General features: G+C 45.1%; 2 protein-coding genes across 2 annotated transcripts in view; both read right to left on the bottom strand.

The window, feature by feature from the left end:
* LOC308609807 (forkhead-associated domain-containing protein 1-like) overlaps window positions 1–15,542 on the bottom strand; it is an 80,335-nt gene extending 64,793 nt beyond the window's left edge. The window contains exon 1 of the mRNA XM_081259108.1: window positions 14,982–15,542. Coding sequence (XP_081115234.1) covers window positions 14,982–15,074 — 93 coding nt within the window. The 5' untranslated portion in view covers window positions 15,075–15,542. The remainder of the gene's footprint in view (window positions 1–14,981) is intronic.
* Window positions 1–22,266, bottom strand: part of LOC308609790 (forkhead-associated domain-containing protein 1-like) — a gene marked incomplete at its 3' end in the record, with an annotated part of 332,609 nt that overhangs the window by 72,746 nt on the left and 237,597 nt on the right.

Here is a 22,266-nt window from a genome sequence, read left to right as displayed (position 1 = left end):
ATGTAACAGCTTACATCTGCTAACCTCAACCCCCCACTCCATCTCTCCCTCAACCCCCTCCCCCTTGGCAACCACAGTCTGTTCTCTATATCCATGAAGACTCATTTATTTTGGATACATGCTTACAGCATCTTTATTCATAACTGCCCAAAACTGGAAGCAACCAAGATGTCCTTTAAAAGGTAAATGGATAGACAAATTGTGGTACATCCATACAATGAAATACTAGTGATAAAAATAAATGAGTTATCAAATAACAAAAAAGACATGGAGGAATCTTAAATGCATATTGCTTAGTGAAAGAACCTAGTCTGAAAAGGTTACATACCGTATGATTCCACGTGTATGAAATTCTGGAAAAAGTAAAACTATAAGGAGAGTAAAAGATCAGTGCTTGCCAGGGGCACAGGGGCTCTGGGGCTCAGGATGAAGAGGAGGGGCACAGGGGATTTCAGGGCAGTGAAAATATTTTTTATGATACTGTAATGGTGGATACTTGTCACTATACATTTGTCAAAACGAAAGAACGTACAACGCAAAGAGTGAACCCTAATGTAAACTATGGACTTAGTTAATAATAGCATATCAATATTGGTTCATCAGTTGTAACGAATGTACCGCACTAATGCATGAGGTTAATAATAGGGGAAACTGTGTGTATTGGAGGGGTAGATATATGGGAACTCTCTGTATTCTCTGCTAAAATTCCTGTAAACCTAAAACTGTTCAAAAAAATAAAGTATTAAAGAAATGAAAACACATTAGTTCTTTGGAAAATGTCACCCACATCACCTTCATCACCATTGCCATTGATCTTTGTGTCCTTTGAACCTTTGATAACCCAGGAATGAGAGAAATTCTGTCTGTGACATTTTGTTTGTCTCTTGCCAGGCTTCACTGCGTTCAGTTCCTCAAAAACTGTCAGGCCATTATTAAGACATCAAAGCAAGCAGGAAGTTTTCAATGACTCCACAAAGTTGGGTGAGCCTCTACCACATGTTAGGCCAGGAGACAGCTTCCTAGTTTGGCCTATAATATCACTCGCTCCCTTTACTTGGAAAATTGCTAAATGCTGCTCCTGGACAGACGCCCTGCTGCTCATACAGGCTGAGTCTGTAAGCCCCAGCCTACTGAGCTGTCCCACTATGAGATGAACTGTTATTTATTTATTATTATTTTTGTTATTATCCTTATCCTCCTCTAACATATTTTGAGGGCTTCCTGTGAACTGGGCCCTGCTGAAGCATTTTGTGTGCATTTTTATCATTTAATCTGCATGAGGGCCCTAAACAGGGACTCTAGTGTTATCTCCACCTTAGAGAGGAAGAAGCTGAGACTCAAAGGCTGAAGTGAGAGGACAGCATCACCTTGATCCCAAACCCAGACAAGGACACGACAGGACAACCACAGACCAGTATCTCTTGTGAACACTGACGCCACAGTCCTCAACCAAACAGGAGGAAACCGAATTCAACAGCACGTTAAAAGGATCATACACTATGACCAAGTGGGATTTGTTCTTGGAATGCAGACCTGATGGTTCAACATATGAAAATTAATCCACGTAATACATCACATTAACAGAAAGAAGGAAAAAAATGATCATCTCGATGGACGTACAAAAAGCATTTGACAAAATGCAACACTCTTTCATGATAAAAGCACTCAACAAACAGGGAATAGAGGGAAATTACCTCAACATAATAAAGGTCAAATATGAAAGGCCCACAGGTAGCATCATACTCAAAGGTGAAAGACTGAAAGCTTTTCCTCTAAGATCAAGAAGAAGATAAGGATACCTGCTTTTGCCACTTCTATTCAACAAAGTACTGGAAGTCCTAGCCAGAGCAATTAGGCAAGAAAAAGAAATAAAGGCATCCAAATTCGAAAGGAAGAAGTCAAATTATCTCTGTTCACAGGAAACATGATCTTACATGTACAAAATCCTAAAGAGTCCATGAAAAACCACAACCCTCTTAGAACTAAAAAATACCATTCACTAGCAAAATCGTAGGACACAAAATCAACACACAAACATCAGTTGTGTTTCTATATGCTCACAATGAACAATCTGAAAAGGAAGTTAAGAAAATAATTTCATCTACAATAGCATCAAAATGAATAACATATTTTGGGATAAATTTAACCAAGGTGGTAAAAGATGTGTACACTGAAAACTACAAAGTGCTGCTGAAAGAAATTAAAGACACAAATAAATGGAAAGACACCTTGTATTCGTGGGTTGGAACACTTAATATTGTTAAGATGTCATTACTACACAGCAGGATCTACAGATTCAAAATCCCAACAGCAGTTTTGGCAGAAATAGAAAAATCCATCCTAAAATTCATATGGAATCTCAGTGGACCCCAAATAGCCAAAATACTCTTGAGAAAGAAAAGCAAAGTTGGAGGTCTCACACTTCCTGATTTCAAAACTTACTGCATACAAAGGTACAGTAATCAAAACAGTGTGATACTGACATAAGGTCAGGCACATAGGCCAATAGAATAGAATAGAGAGCACAGAAATAAAAGTTTGCATATATGGTCCAATGATTTTTGACAAGGGTGCCAAGATTATTCAATGGGGAAAGAACAGTATTTTCAACAAATGATGCTGGGAAAGACTGCAAAAGAATTAAGTTGAACTCTTACCTTACACCATGTATAAAAATTAACTCAAAGTGGATCAAAGACTTAAACAGAGTCTAAAATTATAAAACTTTTAGAGGAAAACACAGGAGGAAAGCTTTATGACATTGGATTTGGCAATGCATTATTGGATATGATACCAAAAGCATAGGCAGCAAAGGTAAAAATAGATAAATTCAACTATATCAAAAATTAAAACTTCAGTGAATCAAAGGACACAATAAACAGGGTGAAAGGCCATCTAGAGAATGTGAGAAAATAGTTGCAAAACACAAATCTGAAAAAGGGTTAATATGAAGAATATATAGAGAACTATAACTCAACAACAACAACAAAAAAGAACCCCCAAATAACCTGATCAAATATGGGCAAAGAACTGGAATAGACATTTCTCCAAAGAAGATATATAAATGTCCAACAAGCATATAAAAAGATGCTCAACATTACTAGTCATTAGGGAAATTCAAATCAAAACCACAGTGAGATACCACCTCATACCCATTAGGATGGCTACTATCAAAAACAAACAAACAGCAACAGAAAATAACAAGTGTTGGCAAGGATGTAGAGTAGGGGAACACTTATGCACCGCTGAGAATGTAAAATGGTGCAGCTGATATGGAAAACAGTAGAGCGGCTTCTCAAACAATTTAGAATAAAATTATCATATGATCCAGCAAGTCCACTTCTGGGTATATACCCCAAAGAATTGAAAGCAGGAACTTAAAGAGTTATTTGTACACTCATGTTTACAGTAGCATTATTCACAATTGCCAAAAGGTGGAAGCCACCCAAGTGCCCACTGACTGATGATTGGATAAGCAAAATGTGGTCCATCCATACAGTGGAATATTATTCAGTGTAGGAGGAAGGAAATTCTGACACATGCTACAACACGGATGAACCGTGAGGACATTATGTGAAATAAGTGTCACAAAAAAGCAAATTTTGTATGATTCCACTATGTGAGGTACATAAAGTAGTCAAGCTCATAGAAACAAAATAGAACGGGGGTTGCCAGGAGCTGGGGAAGGGGAAATGGGGAATTGTTGTTTAATGGGTACAGTTTCAGTTTTGCAAGATGAAAAATTCTGAGGCTGGTTGCACAACAATGTGAATAACTTACAACTACTGATCTGTACACTTAAAAGTGGTTAAGACGGTAAACTTTATAGGTATTTTACCACGATTTAAAAAATGGCTAAGATGAAGGGACTCACTCAACATCAGGATGCTGGCCCAGGGCAATGTCAGGGTTTGAACCCAAGTCTAATTCCAAAACTTGTACCTTTGATTTGTACCCTGTGATTTTCAGAGTAGAGAGTGATTTAATAATGAGAGAGGAGACAGGCAGGACCTAATATACAAAACAAGTGCATTTTTTAAGGCTCCTGCATTGAAAATGTCTTTAAAAAGTATATAGTGAGTCCATAAAATATTGAGACGTTTAAACTTCTATTAACAATGACCATCTGCTCTGATGACCCCTGTGCTTTAAGGAAGCCTCCTCGGGAAGCTGACTTAGTTATGACATTGCCCTGAGGTTCACTGACATTGTCGCTGAGGTTCGACGTGTACCTGGAACCGTCCTTTGGAGCTAGGTTTCAACCTTGCATCACCTGGCACTGGGAAGCCCCATCTCAGACCATAACCTCCCACTCCCGGCCTTCCTTATCCTCTGTCTCATCCTCTCCTTGAGTCACGTAGCCTTTGCTCCCTGTTTGCTCCCTAGGGGTAATGCCCTATGCTCACCTAGCCTGGGCCCTGCTCAAGCTCACCAGCTCCTTCAAGTCCATCCCGGCCCCCAAACCCTCCTGCCACCCTCACACTTCTGTCCTGAGGCTGGCCCAGTGCCCTTTGGGCCCCACAGCCAGCAGGTCCCTGCTCTCAGGCTTTTCATTCTACTTTGACAACAGCCTCCTAGGTCTTCACCTCCTGCACCTGCCTGCATCCTCCGTCTGCTTCTCCCAACCCTCCTCCATCCCTTTACATGGTGCCCTCTGCCCAGCAGGCCCACCTGTGCGGCTACATCCATGGGCTGACGGGCTCCTTGTGTCTGGTTTCTGGTTGGGTTTGGCCAATGGGGGTGGTTAGAGATCAGAGCAGGGAGGAGAGAGCTTGGGGTACTTACTCCCCTGGCTTCCATTCTCTGGGGCCACACAGCTTCCCTCAGAGGACTCTACCCAGCCCTCGGGGTCTCCGGGTCCCAGGAAATGCCCCTGCCCCTCACCCCTCAGCTCTGGGGGTGGGAACAGTCCTCACTCATACTAGCTCTGGGCCCTGCACTATCCTTTGTGGTTTCTCTGAGCCCTGCCCACTCCCTATGGAGTCCCTTCAGGAAACTCCCCTCCATCACTCCACACCCCTGTGAATGTGCCTTCAGCTCCCTGCCAGGACCTGGACTTCCCAGGCTTGGAGAAGCTCTTAGGTGGGACCTTCAAGGCTTCTCTTAGCTGCCAAGGGCCTCCGGGTGGTCCTGCCTTCATCCCACCCTGGTCTGGTCCCTCTCCTCAACCATCTCCTCTTCTGCATCCTCACCTTGACAGTGTAACTTCCGTCTAACCTGTGAACGTGCTCACCACCCCCTCGGCCTGGAAACGCCGCCCCTTCCCCCTTCCTTTCCTTTATTGTCAAATGGCTTCAAGAGGTTCCTCTCCCGCTGGGTCCTCAACCCACTGCCATTGCCCTCGGGGGCCCTCGGGCTCTCGGCCTCCCTGTGACATGTGACACAGTTGTCAGAGAGAGGCACGTGGCCTGGTGGTTCAGGGGTTGGGGGAGCAGGGCAACGTGGTGGTTATTAGACTGGGCTCGAGTCCAGCTCTCCTACTTCCTAGCAGGGTGACCTTGGGCAAGTGATACCTCAGCTTCCTCATCTGTAAGGTAACAAAAGGACAGTCTTATAAGCTACTGGTGACGTATAAATGATATAATACATACTAAAGCACTTAGAAGAGAACATAGGGCAAATGGGAAATGTTCTCTATTATGAGCAAGAGGATGGGCTCTGGAGTTAGAAAGCCTTGAGTTCAAGTCCCACCTCTGCTACCTTCCAGCTGTGCAGCCTGGGGCATGGTTCTTTGCTTCTCTTTGGTTGCTCCCTGAGCAGCAAAAATGAGTTTGATAAGCTGGGCTTCGTAGGATTGACAAAAGGTACTGCTTGGTGACATGTTCAAAGGAGTGGGATAACATTTTTGAAATTAACTTGTGTGTGTGTGTTTGTGTGTGTGTGTGTGTGTGTTTTATCTATTTCTTTTAACCTTTTGGTTCTAGGCTATCCCATTCCCAGCCCCATCCCCCCACTGCCTCCAGAAAGGGATGTAGTGCAGAAATAGTAAAAAAAAAAAAAATGGGGTTTTCAAAAGAATAAGGATATGAGGAAATGGCCAGGCGCTGGTGAGACGACGGGTCTGGGATTGGAAGGAAAGAAGAAGCTTCTCTGCTTCCCCGTCAGCTGGATCCTTCCTCCCCGGTCTCCCCGGGAGAGCCCTGTGGACCGGCAAGGCCTCAGGAGAGGCTGGTCCTGAAATCAGACTGCCCGAGCGTGGTGCCCAGTGCCCCAGCCTCCCTCTGTGACCTCAGGCAGGATACTCAGCCTATCTGTGCCTCAACGCCCTCATCTGTAAAGTGGGGGCAAGCAACACTAACCTCCTAAGGATGAAATGAGTTAATACACTCGAAAGTGCCCAGAACAGTACCTGGCACAAAGCAAGCTGTCTCTGTGATGAATACCCTCAGCCTGGCAGCAGCTCTCTGGCTCCCTCACCTCTCTGACTGCTTCCAGGTCTCCACGCCGGGCTCCTCTCCCTGCAGATGTCCGTTTCCTCCACACTCTGTCCATGGGCTGGGGCCACTGTGCCACCCCCTCGATTCGCAGGTGTGTATTTCCAACCCCTGGTTCATCTCCAGGCCCCAAACTGCCTGGCTGCTTCCGGGATGTTGAGGTGCTCACTCAACCAGTCCTGCTTCCTCCCCTCTTGGTAACGGGATTATCACCTGCCAGCTCATCCAGCCATCTTTCTCCATGGCCTGTGGCATTGATCCTACTGATTCTTCCAGAAAGCTCTCAGACCAGTCCCAAAGCAACGGTCCAGTCAGGTGGTAGTATTAATGTGGTGGGCAGAATGGTCTCCCAAATATGCCCATGCCCTGATCCTCAGAACCTGGGAATATGCTCCATGACGTGGCCAAAGGGACTGTGCCGATGTCAAGGTTACTAATCAGTGCTCTTAAAAGAGGGAGACTAAGGACTTCCCTGGTGTTGCAGTGGTTAAGAATCCGCCTGCCAATGCAAGAGACACGGGTTCGAGCCCTGGTCCGGGAAGATCCCACATGCCATGGAGCAATGAAGCCCGTGTGCCACAACTACCGAGCCTGCGCTCCAGAGCCCACGAGCCACAACTACGGAGCCCACGTGCCACAACTACTGAATCCGCGTGCCTAGAGCCCGTGCTCCACAACAAGAGAAGCCACTGCAATGAGAAGCCCATGCACCGTAACAAAGAGTAACCCTCGCTCGCTGCAACTAGAGAAAGCCTGTGCTCAGCAACGAAGACCAAACCCAGCCAAAAACTTTTTAAAAATTTTTTAAAAAGTGGGAGACTATCCTGGGTTATCCAGGTGGGACTAATTGAACTCCACCAGTCCTTAGAAGCAGAGAACTTACTCTGGCTGGATTGGAGAGATAAGTGGTGTTTCTTGCTGGGCCCCCACTTAACAGCCCCAATGCTCCTCTTCCTGGGAAAGCACCAGGTCAACGTTTCCTCTTTACCCAAATCCCCCGCTAGATGGCAACACCTCAGTCTGTTGCATGAATGAGGATCAGGAGAACATTGATCTCACATTTCACTGACAACCCCCATTCTCGATTCCACAGGGTGGAATTTCCCTAGCTTACTCAATTATCTTGTTATCTCAGTTAACTGAGAATTTCCAATTTAGATATTAGATGTTCCCAAAGCTAAATTTACACTCAAAAAGTGAAGCTTCTGTTTTTAGAAGCTTGAGTCAGCTCAGTCTGAAACTCAGCCCCACCTCCCCCATCTAGCTGTGTGATTTGGGCCAGTTCCTTAACCTTTCTGAGTCCCATGTCCATGTCATCAAATGAGGATAATAATGATAATAGTAGTTCTCACCCGCACAGGATTTGTTTTGTGGATATAATTCTATAAATATATATGCAGAACATACATAGATGATGTATAAAGCCATGTGAGATACAGTAAGTAGTCCATAAATGTATGCTGTAGCTGTTTGTATTATGTATGCTATTCAAAAGATTATGATCTTTCTTTCATCTCACATCCATCAGAATGGCTACTATAAAAAAAAAAGGGAAATAACAAGTGTTGGTGAGGAAGCAGGGAAAGTGGAACCCTTGTGCCCTGTTGTGAGAATGTAACTTGGTGCAGCCACTATGGAAAACAGCATGGCAGTTCCTCAAACAATTAAAAATAAAATTATCATATGATCCAGCAAGTCTACTTTTGGGTATATATCCCAAAGAACTGAAAGCAGGGCCTTGAAGAGATATTTATACACCCATGTTCATAGCATTGTTTGCAACAGCCAAAAGGTGGAAACAACCCAAGTGTCCATCAGTAGATGAATGAATAAACAAAATGTGGTGAATCCACACAATGGAATATTATTCAGCCTTAAAAAAGGAAGGAAATTCGGACACATGCTACAGCATGGATGAACATGGACATTATACTCAGTGAAAGGATATTATACTCAGTGAAAGAAGCCAGTCATGAAAAGACAAATACTGTTATGATTCTACTTATATGAGATACCCAGAGTAGCCAAGGTCATAGAGACAGAAAGCAGAACGGTGGTTGCTGGGGCTGGGATGGGGGGACAAGGGGAGTTGTTGTTTCATGGGTGCAGTTTCAGTTCTGCAAGATTCAAAGAGTTCTGGAGATGGATGGGGGTGATGGCTGCACAACAGTGTGAATATATTTAATGCCACTGAACTGCACACTTAATAAAAGTGGTTAAGATGGTAAATTTTATGTTATGCATATCTTACCACAATAAAAAAAAATGAGAAAAATGAAATCACGATCTAGCCCTTTCCTCTGAACTTTTTCCTCTTGGAAGCCCTCCATCTGCTGGTGAGAAACTAGTCCCATCAATTGCTGTGGTGGGTACTGACCAATGAAATCAGCCGTCAGTTCACAAACAGGGGACAAAACATTCCCTGAGGACTGGTGAGACCAAACAGGTGAACCACCAGAGCAAGGAGCACTTGGGGAGAAGCCAGGGGTGAGGTGGGGGTGAGGGGGGAGGATGGGAGCACGACCCAGGCAGGAGGACAAGCGTGATGCAGATGGGGAGCCAGCAAGTGCACCCTCCCAGGCCTGTTTCATTCCGTGGATTTCCCCACAGAGAGTCCACCTGTCACCTTCTGTCTCAAAATGCAGGTGTTCGCTTAGAATAAGAGAAATGTGAATTAAAATGACACAGGTACCATACTTCACCCCATAGATCAGTGAAGATCCAATGGGGGGTCAGCACCCTAGGCTGGGGAGGGAGTGGGAGACGGGCGTCCACTGCTGGCAGGACACCACATCCGGAAACCTCTGGTGGGAAATTTGGCCATGCCCATCAGAGCTACAGCTGTGTGTGTCCTTTGACAGAGCAGACATACCTGCATGTCCGTGAAATTACGCAAATAATAGGAGAATCCCAGCAGCCTTGTTTAATAATAATAAACAAGATTATGGTGTAGGCTCTGGTTCTTTCCTGAGAGGCAGCCCAGAACTGGCAGGGGCCAGGAAAAGGGACGAGAGTCATCTGGCTGGATGGGATCTGGGGTGTGTGTATGAGATCAGTCTGGCTTCACGACCCTCAGATCCCACGCAAGAAGGGCTGACACAGGCTGGAGAGATGGCTAAACCCATGAGAAAGGAGATGCCTGGCAGGACACTGACCACCGAGGGTGAGGGGTGGACACCAGCATTTCATCCCCCTATCATGTCTGTTCTTTCTTTTTCTCTTCCATCTCCACCCTCCTAGCTGCAGCCCTGCACTGACTTGGGCTGTCCTAGAGCTCAGTCTTCTAGGGATCCTGGGACTTCCCCAGGGTGGGACTGGGGGAGCCCCTGGGGAGGGGTAGGGTCAGTCAGCCCTTCATTGTTTACCCTTCGCTTCTCTTTTCCTCAAAACAAAATTTATTGAAAGAATACACAAACACACACACACACACACAAGCAGGAGCTCTGCTGATCAAGAAGGGATTGGGAGGGAGCACTGATGGTGGGGTTCTCAAAGTGTGGTCCTGGAACCAACTCCAGGCGACTCCATTTCCCCCACCTGAACCTGGGGAGCATATAAATGTGAAGATTCCTGGGCCTTACCCCAAACCCACTGGGTCAGAATGCCTAGGAGTTCATGTTGAACAACCACTCTTAAACATACGGAAAATCCAACAACCACTGGCTTTGGTGTTTCTTCATTCTGGAAGAACTGAGTCCCTTTCTCAGCAGAGTTTAAATAACAGCCACATCCAACTCTAAAGATTACACATAACAAGGCACATCAAATCATATAAATTATAACTTGCAAGGTTTAGCTGTGAAATGAGCAAGGCGGAGGCTTTTGAGCCGTGTAAAATGGGAGAGGGGAGATTGTGACTAGAGCTCCTGATGGCTCGTCTGCACACAGCAGCCAGGATGTTCACTGGCAGGTCTCCCCCTTGTTTACAATCCTTCAAGCCTTCTTCCCACTGCTTTTCAGATAAAGATCAAAACCCTTATGGTGACATGAAGTAGGCCGACTTGTCCCTTAGCCCTCCTCCTTCCCACTCTGACTTCTGGACGCCCTGGTTTTCTCTCAGTCCCTTGGGTTCACAATATGCTATTCCACCCCAGGGCCCTTGCACATGCCATTCCCTTCTCCTATTGTCTAGTTAAGTCCTCCTTGTCTTCCATATTCCTTTCCTTTACAGCCCCAATGTTGGAATGGAATTAGTCACACCTTTGTGGGATCATTTGACTTATTTCTCTCTCTCCTGGCAGCTTCCTGATGGCAGGGACCATGTCCAGTTCTGCCATCACTGTACCCCTAGACTTGGCTCGGTGCTGAGGCTCTGGGTAAATACTGTGCAATGAATGAGTGATAGCAACAGTTATCACTGTTGACTATAAACAGTTCTCACTAGCCTGGCTATAAACAGGCTTCCTACTGCCTTAGGGAACCAAACTCCTTACAGGATATAGAAAAAAGTCTGGAGGGTAAAACCCTGCAAATATCAATATTGATTTTTCCCTGAGCCAAATGATTACAAGTGACTTTTATTTTCTTCCTTATATTTTCCTTTCTCCCAATTTTTAAAAACAAGAAGCATGTAACTACCTTCCATTATCGGAAAGAGTAAATGATGTCGAAATACTACGATACCAATAGTCAAAACAACATGTCAGCCTTGCTGATGAGTAGAAATCTTTAGAAGCATGACTGCCTATTCTTTAGGATTGATCCAGGCAAATAAAACAAACAATCCTTTTTATTTGCTAGATGTAACCTCTGGGTAATTGCAAGGATGATTTTTAGTAATATAAATCCCTGACATTTTTTTTTTTTTTTTTTTTTTTTGCAGTACACAGGCCTCTCACTGTTGTGGCCTCTTCCGTTGCGGAGCTCAGGCTCCGGACACGCTGGCTCAGCGGCCATGGCTCACGGGCCCAGCCGCTCCGCGGCATGTGGGATATTCCCAGACCGGGGCACGAACCCGTGTCCCTTGTATCGGCAGGCGGACTCTCAACCACTTCGCCACCAGGGAAGCCTAGTGACGTATTTCTTAAGCTAAGTCCGAGGAGCAGTAAGCAGTCAATTATTTATATACAATGAATGCAACTCAATTTCTGTCTAGTTAATAACTGTCCTCATTAGTTCCCTTTTCCAAATGGCTTATTAATGTCAGTGGATCCTCATCTCAACCCTGTGCACCTCTGAGGATTCTTCTCAGTCTCTGTTTTAGGAGACCATAATAATGATCATTGTGTCATTCACTGAGCACCACATGCCAGGCTCTTTATATGCATTTCTCACTTAATCCTCAGAATAACCCTGTGAGGTAAGAGGTTTACAGACAGGGAAAAGGAGCTCAGAGTGATTAAGTAATTTGGTTGAAGTCACTCAGCCACAAAGTAGCCTAATGAGATTCAAACCCAGCTCTGTCTATCTCCAAAGCCTGTGCTTTTAAAAATTACTACAGTTTTCTAATATCATAGTCAGGTTCAAAACAGAGATCTCTGTCTCTACTTTAGCCAGACAGGAAATAAAACGACCCCAAATCTATGCCTTGTTAGGATAAAGAAGAAACTACAGTTCTTCTTCTCCTGCTTTTTCCTCCCACTTTGCACACTGAACAGATGTTCTGTGTCCTTGAAGGGAGACCATATCATGGAGGAGAATCTCACGGGGAGGTTCATGGAGTTATCTTTAAATCTGTTGCGTTTACAATAAACATTCTCAGAAAACTAGGAATAAAGGGGGAAATTTCTCACTTGGTAAGAACATGTATAAATACCCTACAGCTAACCTCGTACTTAACGGTGAAAGACTGACTTTTTTCCCCTAAGGTCAGGAACAAGCGAATATAAGGATTTATACACTGCTCTTGTTCAGCAGAGTCCTGGAAGTCTTAACCAGGGAAATAAAGCAAGGAAAAGAAGATTCAAGGCATTCAGATCTCCTTTTCTGAAAGAAGAAATAAAATTGTTCTTATTTGCAGATGACATGATTGTTTATGTATAAAATCCCAAGAAATCTACAAAAGCCCTTATATAAGAAAGTGCAGTTAAGGTTCCAAGATACCAAGAAGCATACAAAAATCAACTGTATTTCTATATACTGTCAATGAACATGTGGACACCAAAATTAAAAATATAATACAATTTACAATCACTCAAAAAAAAAAGAGAGATATACTTAAGTGTAAATCTAACAAAACATGTTCAGGACTCGTATGCTGAAAACTACAAAACACTCATGAGAGACACTGAATAAATGGAGAAATATACCATGATCATGAATTGGAAGACAATGTAGGAGTATATCAATTATTCTCACATTGTTATATAGGATTAAACACAATTCCAATCAAAATTACAGCATGATATTTTGTATATACAGACAGGCTTACACTGAAATGTAAATGGAAAGGCAAAGGAACTAGAATAGGTTAAAAAATTGTTTTAAAGAAAAGTGGGAGGAATCACTCTACCTGATTTAAGACTTACATAGCGACAGTAATCAAGGCTATGTCATAATGGTAGATCCGTTATGACAAATAGATCCATGAAACATAATAGGGAACTAAGAAGTAGCCCCCATAGAAAGTATGGCCAGATTATTTTTGACAAACTTGCAAAAGCAATTCAATGGAGAAAGGATAGTCTTCTCAACAAATGGTTCTGGAACAACTAAATATCCACATGCAAGAAAAATGAACTTTGACCTAAATCTCACATCATAAACGACAGTGAACCCAAAATGGTTCATAGATTTAAACATAAAACTATAAAACACTTAGAAGAAAACATAAGAGAAAATCCTCAGGGTCAGGGACGTTGTGGCATGTTCTTAGACATGACACTAAAAGCATGATCTATAAAAGAAAAAATAACTACCTGGACTTCATCAAGAGTTAAAGCTTTTGCTCTGTGAAATACTCTGCTAAGAGAATGAGAAGACAAGTTATGGATGGGAGAAAATATTTGCAAACCATCTATCTGACAAGGGACTCATATCTAAAATACATAAAGAATTCTCAAAACTCAATGGTAAAAAACTAAACAATTCCATTAGAGACACTTAAAAGATATGAAGAGATATTTCACTGAAGAGGATATGCAGAAGGCAAACACATACATGAAAAGACATTTAACATCACTATCGATTTGGGAAATGCAAGTTAAGACTATGATGAGATACCACTACACACTTACTAAAACAGCTAAAATGAAAAACAGTGTTTATGCTAATTGCTGGTGAGGATGTGTCTCATACATTGCTGATGGAAATGAAAAATGGTACAGCCATGCTGGATAAGTCTGGCAGTTTCTTTACAAACCGAATATATATAAACACATATGTTAATCCATGCAATCATACTCCTGAGCATTTATCACAGAAAAATAAAAACTTATGTTCACACAAAAACCTGTATACAAATGTTTATAGTACATTTATTTGTAATAGCCCCAAATGGAAACAAAATGTCCTTCAAAAAGTGAATGTTTAAACATAGGTGATACGTCCATACCCTGGACTATTACTCAGCAATAAAAGAACAAGCTAATAACCTAAATGGACGTCAAGGGCATTACAATGACTAAAAAAAAAAAAAAAATCAATCGCAAAGGTCATAGATAAATGATGAAAATTATAGAGACGGAGAACAGATTAGTGGTTTTCGGAGTGTGGGGACGATGGTGGGAGGAGGAATTGTGACTATAAAAGGAGCATCACAAGGGACATCTCTGATGATGGAATACTCCTATATCCTGATGGTCACACCCAAATCCACACGTGGTAAAATGGCACAGGACTCCACACATGCTTCGTGCCATTCTCTCTACCATTTGTGCATCTATAATTATTTCAAAATAAAGTTTAAAAAACTCTGTTGAGTGAAGTCTGAGAGTGGTCTGCCTTTCACAGTCCTAAAGGGATTCCATTGCATTTCTCTTTCTGCTTTAATATTTTAATCCCTTTCAAAATTTTAAAAGGCTCAAAGCCACTGTTTTTATAATTCCTTACTTACAATTTCTTCCAACTTCCTTGGCTGTCAATGAGCTGGGACTGTGGACCAAGCCACAGCTAATTCAGAGAATGGAATGAAATGAAGTGAGAGAGCGCTGAGGCCACGCCCAGGGCTTACCCTGATTTACTACTTGGAGGTACGGGGGCGGGGGAGGGCTCTGAGGGGCCCATAGTCTCCAGAAGCTCTGGAAAGGGCGAGAGGCCATTGCTCAAGCTGGGCCCTTCAGGTGGCCGTGGCTGCCAGACGCGGAGCAGGTGAAGGTCAAGCATCAGCTCTATGCCCACCTTCCAAACCGCGCCATCAGGGTGGGACACTGCACACACAGTCAGCAAAGGACACAGGGCCCATCGCACTTTGCACTGTGCTCATTCTTACCACATGTGCCAGGGAGACCCAGCACATGCCGGGATTGGTTATTGGTGGCACACCGAGGAAGGCTGGGACTGTTAGCCAGAGGCTGTGCTTTACAAGAGACTGGAGTCCACAGAACAGTAAGGACTTTTGGTGGTGTGAGGTGTAGGGAGGGTCGGGGACTGGCTAGGAAGAGGTCTTACCTCTAAAACAAGGTCTGAATTTTCATGCCTTCCAATCGTAGTGCTTTTATTCAGGACAAAATAGCCTTCTGCACTCTTTAGATAGGCTTTCATATTCTCTGCTTTCCCTATAAAAGGTTTTCAGAAAACAATTTTGTTAGAAAAATACAGTCCTCTAATTATTCAGTGTCATATTTAGAATGAATGGAATACACCATAATGTCCACAGGAGAAGTCAGCAGAGGTAGGAGTGGATAGCTGGATTTAACAATGATCACAATGATAATTCCACACATTTTTAAGACTGTCCTTTTAACAGTGATATCCGGCATAGATGAGCTTGCTTCTGATCACAAGAGGACATCCTTTGTGTAATTCAGAGCACAAACAAGCAATAGCAAAAAAAAAAAAAAACAACAAACAAATCTGAATTCCACTGATAACCGCTCTCCACCTCCCATTAAGCTTAGTTTGGGGTTAGTTATCTGACAGAATCAAGTACTCAGTGTTACTAACCCACCACTTACTAGCTCTGTGACTCTGGGTGATTTACTTATTCTCTCTCTATGCCTCTGTTTCCTCATCTGTAAAATGGGGCTAATAATACTCTGTATCCCAAAGAGTTTTTTGAGGATTAAATGTGAAGCATCTAGAATGGTGATTGCTACACTAAATACCCATTTGTCCTACTGTGATTGTGACTGTTATTAATCTTGGGCTTCTGAACTTTGACTCAAGAAACCCCAACTTCTACAGAGCTTCTTAAAGTGTGGAAGAGTCAGTCATCAAGGAAATGGGCATTAGAAGATACTTTCTTTTTAAGTCACCGCATTCCTTCATATATTTAGGTTGAAAAAAAAATGATTTCCAAAGACAAAATATCAAGATTATAGCTTGGCTGTACGGTCAAGACTCTGTACGTATCTTTTCCTGGCATTTTATTAGGAAAATGTCAAACACACAGAAAAGTTGAAAGAAGTGGATGGTGAACTTCTATAGAACCACCACCCAGATTCTACAATCAACATTTTGCTCTATTTGCTTTTTCACATATCTACCCATCTATACATTTTATATTTTAATGCATTTCAAAGTAAATCCTATACATGGTTTTAAAATTTATTTATTAATTTTTGGCTGTGTTGGGTCTTCGTTTCTGCGCGAGGGCTTTCCCTAGTTGTGGCAAGCGGGGGCCACTCTTCATCGCGGTGCGCGGGCCTCTCACTATCGCGGCCTCTCTTGTTGTGGAGCACAGGCTCCAGATGCACAAGCTCAGTAGTTGTGGCTCGCGGGCCTAGTTGCTCCGCGGAACGTGGGATCTTCCCAGACCAGGGCTCGAACCCATGTGCCCTGTATTAGCAGGCAGATTCTCAACCACTGCGCCACTAGGGAAGCCCTATACATGTTTTTTATTATTTATTTATTTATTTATTTATTTATTTATTTTTAATTTTTTTTTTTTTTGCGTTACGCGGGCCTCTCACTGTTGTGGCCTCTCCCGTTGCGGAGCACAGGCTCCGGACGCACAGGCTCAGAGGCCATGGCTCACGGGCCCAGCTGCTCCGCAGCATGTGGGATCCTCCAAGACCGGGGCACGAACCCGTGTCCCCTGCATCGGCAGGCAGACTCTCAACCACTGTGCCACCAGGGAAGCCCATATATACATGTTTTTTAAAACATAAAAATTTCAGTGACTTCAGCTGGTTCCAAGATGTTGATGATAATTCACATGATATTTGAATTCTGATCCATCTCAGTGCCATGTCAAAGATAGCCTCTTTTCTTTTTTTTCCTTTTTTTTTTTTTTTTTTGGCTCTGTTGGGTCTTCATTGCTGCATGTGGGCTTCCTCTAGTTGTGGCGAGCGGAGGCTACTCTTCCTCACAGTGCGCAGGCTTCTCATTGTGGTGGCTTCTCCTGTTGTGGAGCATGGGCTCTAGGTGTGCAGGCTTCAGTAGTTGAAGCACGTGGGCTCAGTAGTTGCGGCACTAGGGCCCTAGTTGTGGCTCGCTGGCTCTAGAGTGCAGGCTCAGTAGTTGTGGTGCACTGGCTTAGTTGCTCCGAGGCATGTGGGATCTTCCTGGACCAGGGCTCGAACCCGTGTCCCCTGCATTGGCAGGCGGATTCTTAACTGCTGAGTCACCAGGAAAGTCCCCAAAGTCTCTTTTCAACTGAAAGGTCACTGAAGTGTGAAGTTCTTAAACTGTGGATAAAAACAAAAATCTCTAGGTCTGACCGTAGAGGGTCTCCGGTCTGGCTCTGCTTTCCATCAACATCTCCATCATCATTCCATCACTGAATCCCTACTAAGTGCCAGGCACTGGGCTATCCTTTTACACACATGGCCTCTTTTCATCCTCAGAACCACCCTGCGAGGCAGGTGTCAGTATTGTCCCGCTTTACAAATGAGGAAACTGAGACTCAGAGAAGTTGAGGTCACACAATAGTAAGTGTGTGACAACTCTGAGCCTTTGCATGTAACCAGTGTACAAACCTCCATTGCTGCTGGTGGGGCAGAGTAGGGGTGGGGGAATTGCACTGTCTGCTGACACTTGGCACATGTAATAAAAGAAAGTCCTTGAAACCAGCATTCTATCCTCTGAAAGGAAGACGAGACCCTACCTGGGGGTAAGAGAAATAAAAATAAGCAGCATAGTTTATATTTGTAAACTTTGAGGCCTGTGGATGTCCCACAAATATTGATGCTTTCATATAATGAGAAATACATTTGATTAAGTTCGCTGTCATGTATACAGGGGAAAAGACATTTCCTCTTCCCAAAGAACCATGCTCTGCTGCCTTCAGTTATTAATCTTCAATTGCAGAGGACCATGTTAGCACGCAACACATTCAAGTCTAATTAAGCTAAAATGGAAACTTCCAAGAAATGTCTCTTCTGCAGGAAAACCACAGGAAATGCCACTAATCTAAAACTTAAACTTGGATCATGCACATATTTGTTTTTTAGCTCTCACCCCAGACGTCCCCAAGGCTGGGGTCTTCTCTCTGCTCAGACGTCCCCCCTCGGGGCAACCACCTGACCACTCTGGCTAAAGGCACCCTCAGTCATGTTATTCCCCTGCTAGTTTTCCCCTGCTGTGTTTCCTTCCTTGTACTTATCATTCTCTGACATGTTCTTGTTCCTTTCTTTAGTTATGCTTGCTGTTGGTTTGTCTTTCACTAACATATATGTTCCTGGAAAACCAGGACTGTGTTCATTTTGTTAAGAAGCAATTCTTCATGGGTATGTTGTGTTTGTACCCATCTTCAGAGCAAAGGCATTGAAAGATTTTGTCCTGCACTCACTTTCTGAGGATGCTTGTATGGCAAACAGCCTGGGAGGATAGAGGTAATGTTTCTAATAAAGATAACGGCTCCTTCTGGGGCAAAAGTTGGGCAGGTTTGCTAGCAGCCCCTTTCAAAGATTGCAGTTTCCTGAGTTTGGAGTTCCTTACCTGGGACACAGACCCACTGTGCACACAGCATCCACACTGGCTGCTCTGCACCACCCCAAGGGACTTTCAGGGCAACAGGAACCAATGTGCATATGCAGCTCTGCTGCCTGTTATGTCGGCTGTGCTGTGAGTAATCAAGTTCTTTGTTTCTGGCCCAGGAGTCTCTTGTCTTCTGCCAGGAACTATAAGCTGGGCAGGCTAACTTACTAACTTTCAAACAGGGTCAAATGTCAGACCCTTTGCAGTTCCTGCCAGTTCTGTGCATTACCCCTTCTCCAGGGTAGGGGGCGGCAGGGGGGGGCAGAACCTGACACATAGTAGGTGCTTGGGAAACACTTGCTGAGTGAATGAAAATACAAAGGGCACCTCTAAGCAAGTCAGTACAGCCAGCTGGCTAGGAAGCTTTGATAGTAACTACCTTTCATTTTTCCTGTCAGTATCTAGCTTAGATGACTCCTTGGAAAACCTAAATTCTATCTCTTTAGCTTTTGGATTGGACAGTATTTCTCCACCTTCATTTTGCCCTGTGCATCACTTCCTTGCGTGAAAACACTGTCAAAGTAATTTGAATGTGTGGAGCTCTGTGAATTCGTTCTTACTCAGTGCCATGGAGCACCAGCCACAGGAAAGAGCAAAAGGGCTTCAGTCATCTGCGTTCCCCCGACCACTTTGGATGGCTCAGAATTGGGCTATAGGAGCAAACTTTCTTTTGAGGTTTACAGTGGCCTCAAAGTTCCTTAAAGAAGGGGAGTTCAGGTAAGGGGCGGGTGTGTGTGTGTGTGTCTCTGACCATTGGGTGGGTGTTGTCCATAAATCATGGGAAACAGGGGTTCCTCTCTTAATCCCAGCTATACTCACAGGACATCCAGGAGCTAGTGCCCAGGAGAGGCTTAAAGCTCCCGTGCCGCCTCCCTTGGGGGGCGAGGTAGGGGCTGCACTTAGGAAGGAACGGCTGGTGTTGGGGCACCTTTTCTGGGGTGCTCCTGGCGACCCGAGCCTGGATCAGAGAGTTCGGACTCGGCTGGCGCCGGGTCCCCTGCCTACCCCAACGCCCTTGACCTCGCAGGGCTGGCCTCCTCCGGCCCAGGTTTCCGCCCGCCGCCTCCTCGCGCGCCGCTCTCACCTGGCCAGAGGAAGAAGCCCACGCCTCGTCCTCCGCCGAGAGCCCTGACCTCCGCTCTGCCGCCCTCCCGCGGAGTCTCCAGGCGAAGGCCCGCAGCCCGCGCGCCCGCCCGGCCTTTTTACAAACGTCGCCACGGCAACGCCATTCTGACGGCCGAGCTGGGGAGGGGCGTGGCGTGCGCGGTGCCCGAGGATGAGGGGGAGGTGCGCTGGCAGCACCCGGCCAATTACAGCCCGCTGCAGCGCTGCGAGCCCTCCCCGACCTGCCCCCTAGAGGTCCCCAGCCCCGTTTCAAGGATGGAGAAACAGGCTCAGTGTTCACAGAAGTAGCTCCAAGTCTTACAGCGGGGAAGGAGCAGACTCGAGAATCCTCCCTACTGACCTTAGCTCTAGGCTCGGTGCGTTGAGGAGGGGGTGGTCAGGCGTGGGAGGGTAATGGAGCTGAACCACGAGAAGCTTGGAGGTTAGTACCCCCCGTCCCACCCGAATCTCTAGTTCTCTCTGTTGTGGAGGAGAAAACAGAGTAAGCTGGGGGGACCATCACTTCTGGGGGTGGGGGTGGAGATGGGAGATGGGTGGGGTGGAAGGAACACTTCTGAAAGAATGGAAGATTCTCCCACGTGCTAGGGAAAGGGTATTTACAAGCCCACAGCCTTACTGTTCCTGTCCTTCCCTGTCAAAACTCGCGTTTATTCATTCATGTGTTCTTTACTTCTACAAACATCACCTGAGTCCCTATAAGGTCAGACGGTGGCCCCAGTGTTGACCTGGATCAGATCCTTAAGAAACCCCCCCGCACTCCCCATGGGCACGGGGCTGGGGGGATGGAGCGTGTGGAGAAGACATGCAAATGCCAACTATCTCCCCTCACCCCATGTCACCTTTTTCAAATCAGCCCCTTCTGTCTGGGAGCAGAACAGCCCCGCTGACTACCTACAGAATGCCTCATTTCCCTGGCAGGAAATGACGGACAAGGTGCCCCAAGACAAACTCAAAATATTCATCTGAGAAAGATGAAAGATGGCAGACTCCACTCTAGTCAATTAGAAGAAGATATAAGAGAGAAAAATCATGGAAATCGATATGGGATGGAATATATGGTAAAGATGCTCCCACATGCCTAGAGGCTCTTGGAAATGCACATTCCCTGGCACAGACCTCAGAGATTCTGATTAAGCAGCTCTGGAGCATGGTCCAGGAATGAATTTATTGCATTCTTGCAAATTCCTTGTGCATTTGTTAAAAGCTTGGCAAAACCTCAGGACTTATTCAACCCTGCAGTTGAATCGCAGAGCCCTCCCAGAACTTTTCCCTAGAAATCTCTTCGAGGCCCTCAGTCAGCCTGGAAGGTTCTGCCTGGGTTAGTTCCATTCGACCAGAAAGACCTTAGGAATGTATGAGGAGTGACCACAGAGGCCGGGGCCCTGAGTGGTAACTTCAGAGGAACAGAGAGGGTCAGGCTCAACTCTCCAGGCACATTTCTGCCTCAGGGCCTTTGCAGTTACTGTTTCTTCTCCCTACCAGGCACTTCCCCCAGGGATCTCCTTCAGCTCCTTTAGATTTTTACTCAAGTATCACCCTATTTAAAAGGGTCTTGGAATTCCCTGGCGATCCAGTGTTTAGGACTCAGTGCTTTCACTGCCCGGTTCGATCCCTGGTCGATCCTGCAAGCCCCATGATGCCACCCAAAAAAACAAAACAAAACAAAAAACACCCCCCCCAAAAACATGAATAACAAAACAAACACCTCACTCTATTGCTCTTCCCTTCATCTTACCACTCCTCTAACATGCTATTTATTTAGTTTCCTTCTCTTATTTGTTGTCAGTCTCCCCACTCCCAACTCCCGCCTGCCCCCAACTTAAGCTCCATGAGGGCAGGGATTTTTTTCTCTTTTGTTCACTGCTGTATCACCAGTACCTAGAACAGTGCCTGAATGAACGAATGAGTGAATGAACAGGGGCAGCCCTTGCCACCCGCCCACAGCCTTGCCTCCTACTCTTGAGCTGCTGAGCTGAACTGTCCTTACCCCAGGACCTAGGCTTCTGTAGCCTTGGCCCTCCCCAGCCCCATGCCCATCTCCATGCTTGTCTTCAGTGTCATCAACATGAGCACAGAACGCAACCCTGCTCACTGCCAGCCAGACCCTACGGAGCCCATCCAGGCCAGCCTGGAGCCGGAGCCGCCCATGGCCCCCTGATAGGCTTGGGAGAGCATATGTTGCCATTAGTCCATCTCTCGATGAGGAAATACTAAACGGAGAACAAAGCTGACATTCAGGCTCACTGGAGCAGAAATTGCCAAATCTTGATTGGATCCTGCCACTCCCCACAGGATGCCACAGTCATCTCAAAGGGTGTGTGAAAGTCTAAAAACCCAGTTCCATGTCATCCACTTAAATTTCAAAAACAGAAACTAAAATACCCCAATAACTCATGGCTTTATCATAGCTTGTCCTGGGCTGAGTGAGAGTTGTACTTTGCGATGGTGGGGTGTTCAAAATACTGCACCTGGGGAATTCCCTGGCGGTCCACTTTTTCGGACTTGGTGCTTTCACTGCCATGGCCCGGGTTCAATCCCTGGTGGGGAAATTAAGATCCCGCAAGCCACAAGGCATGGCCAAAAAAAAAAAGAGGTTTCTAGCTTATACGGGCTCCTTGGTGATGCCTGTAATCAATCAATCTTCTTGAGCTCTGGGTGGCTACCAAGGCTGTACTGTGTCTCCATCAAC

The sequence above is a fragment of the Mesoplodon bidens genome, assembly GCF_964165515.1.
Source record: "Mesoplodon bidens genome assembly, contig: HAP1_SCAFFOLD_103, whole genome shotgun sequence".
Taxonomy (NCBI): domain Eukaryota; kingdom Metazoa; phylum Chordata; class Mammalia; order Artiodactyla; family Ziphiidae; genus Mesoplodon; species Mesoplodon bidens.
This window is presented reverse-complemented; position numbering and strand designations above follow the sequence as displayed.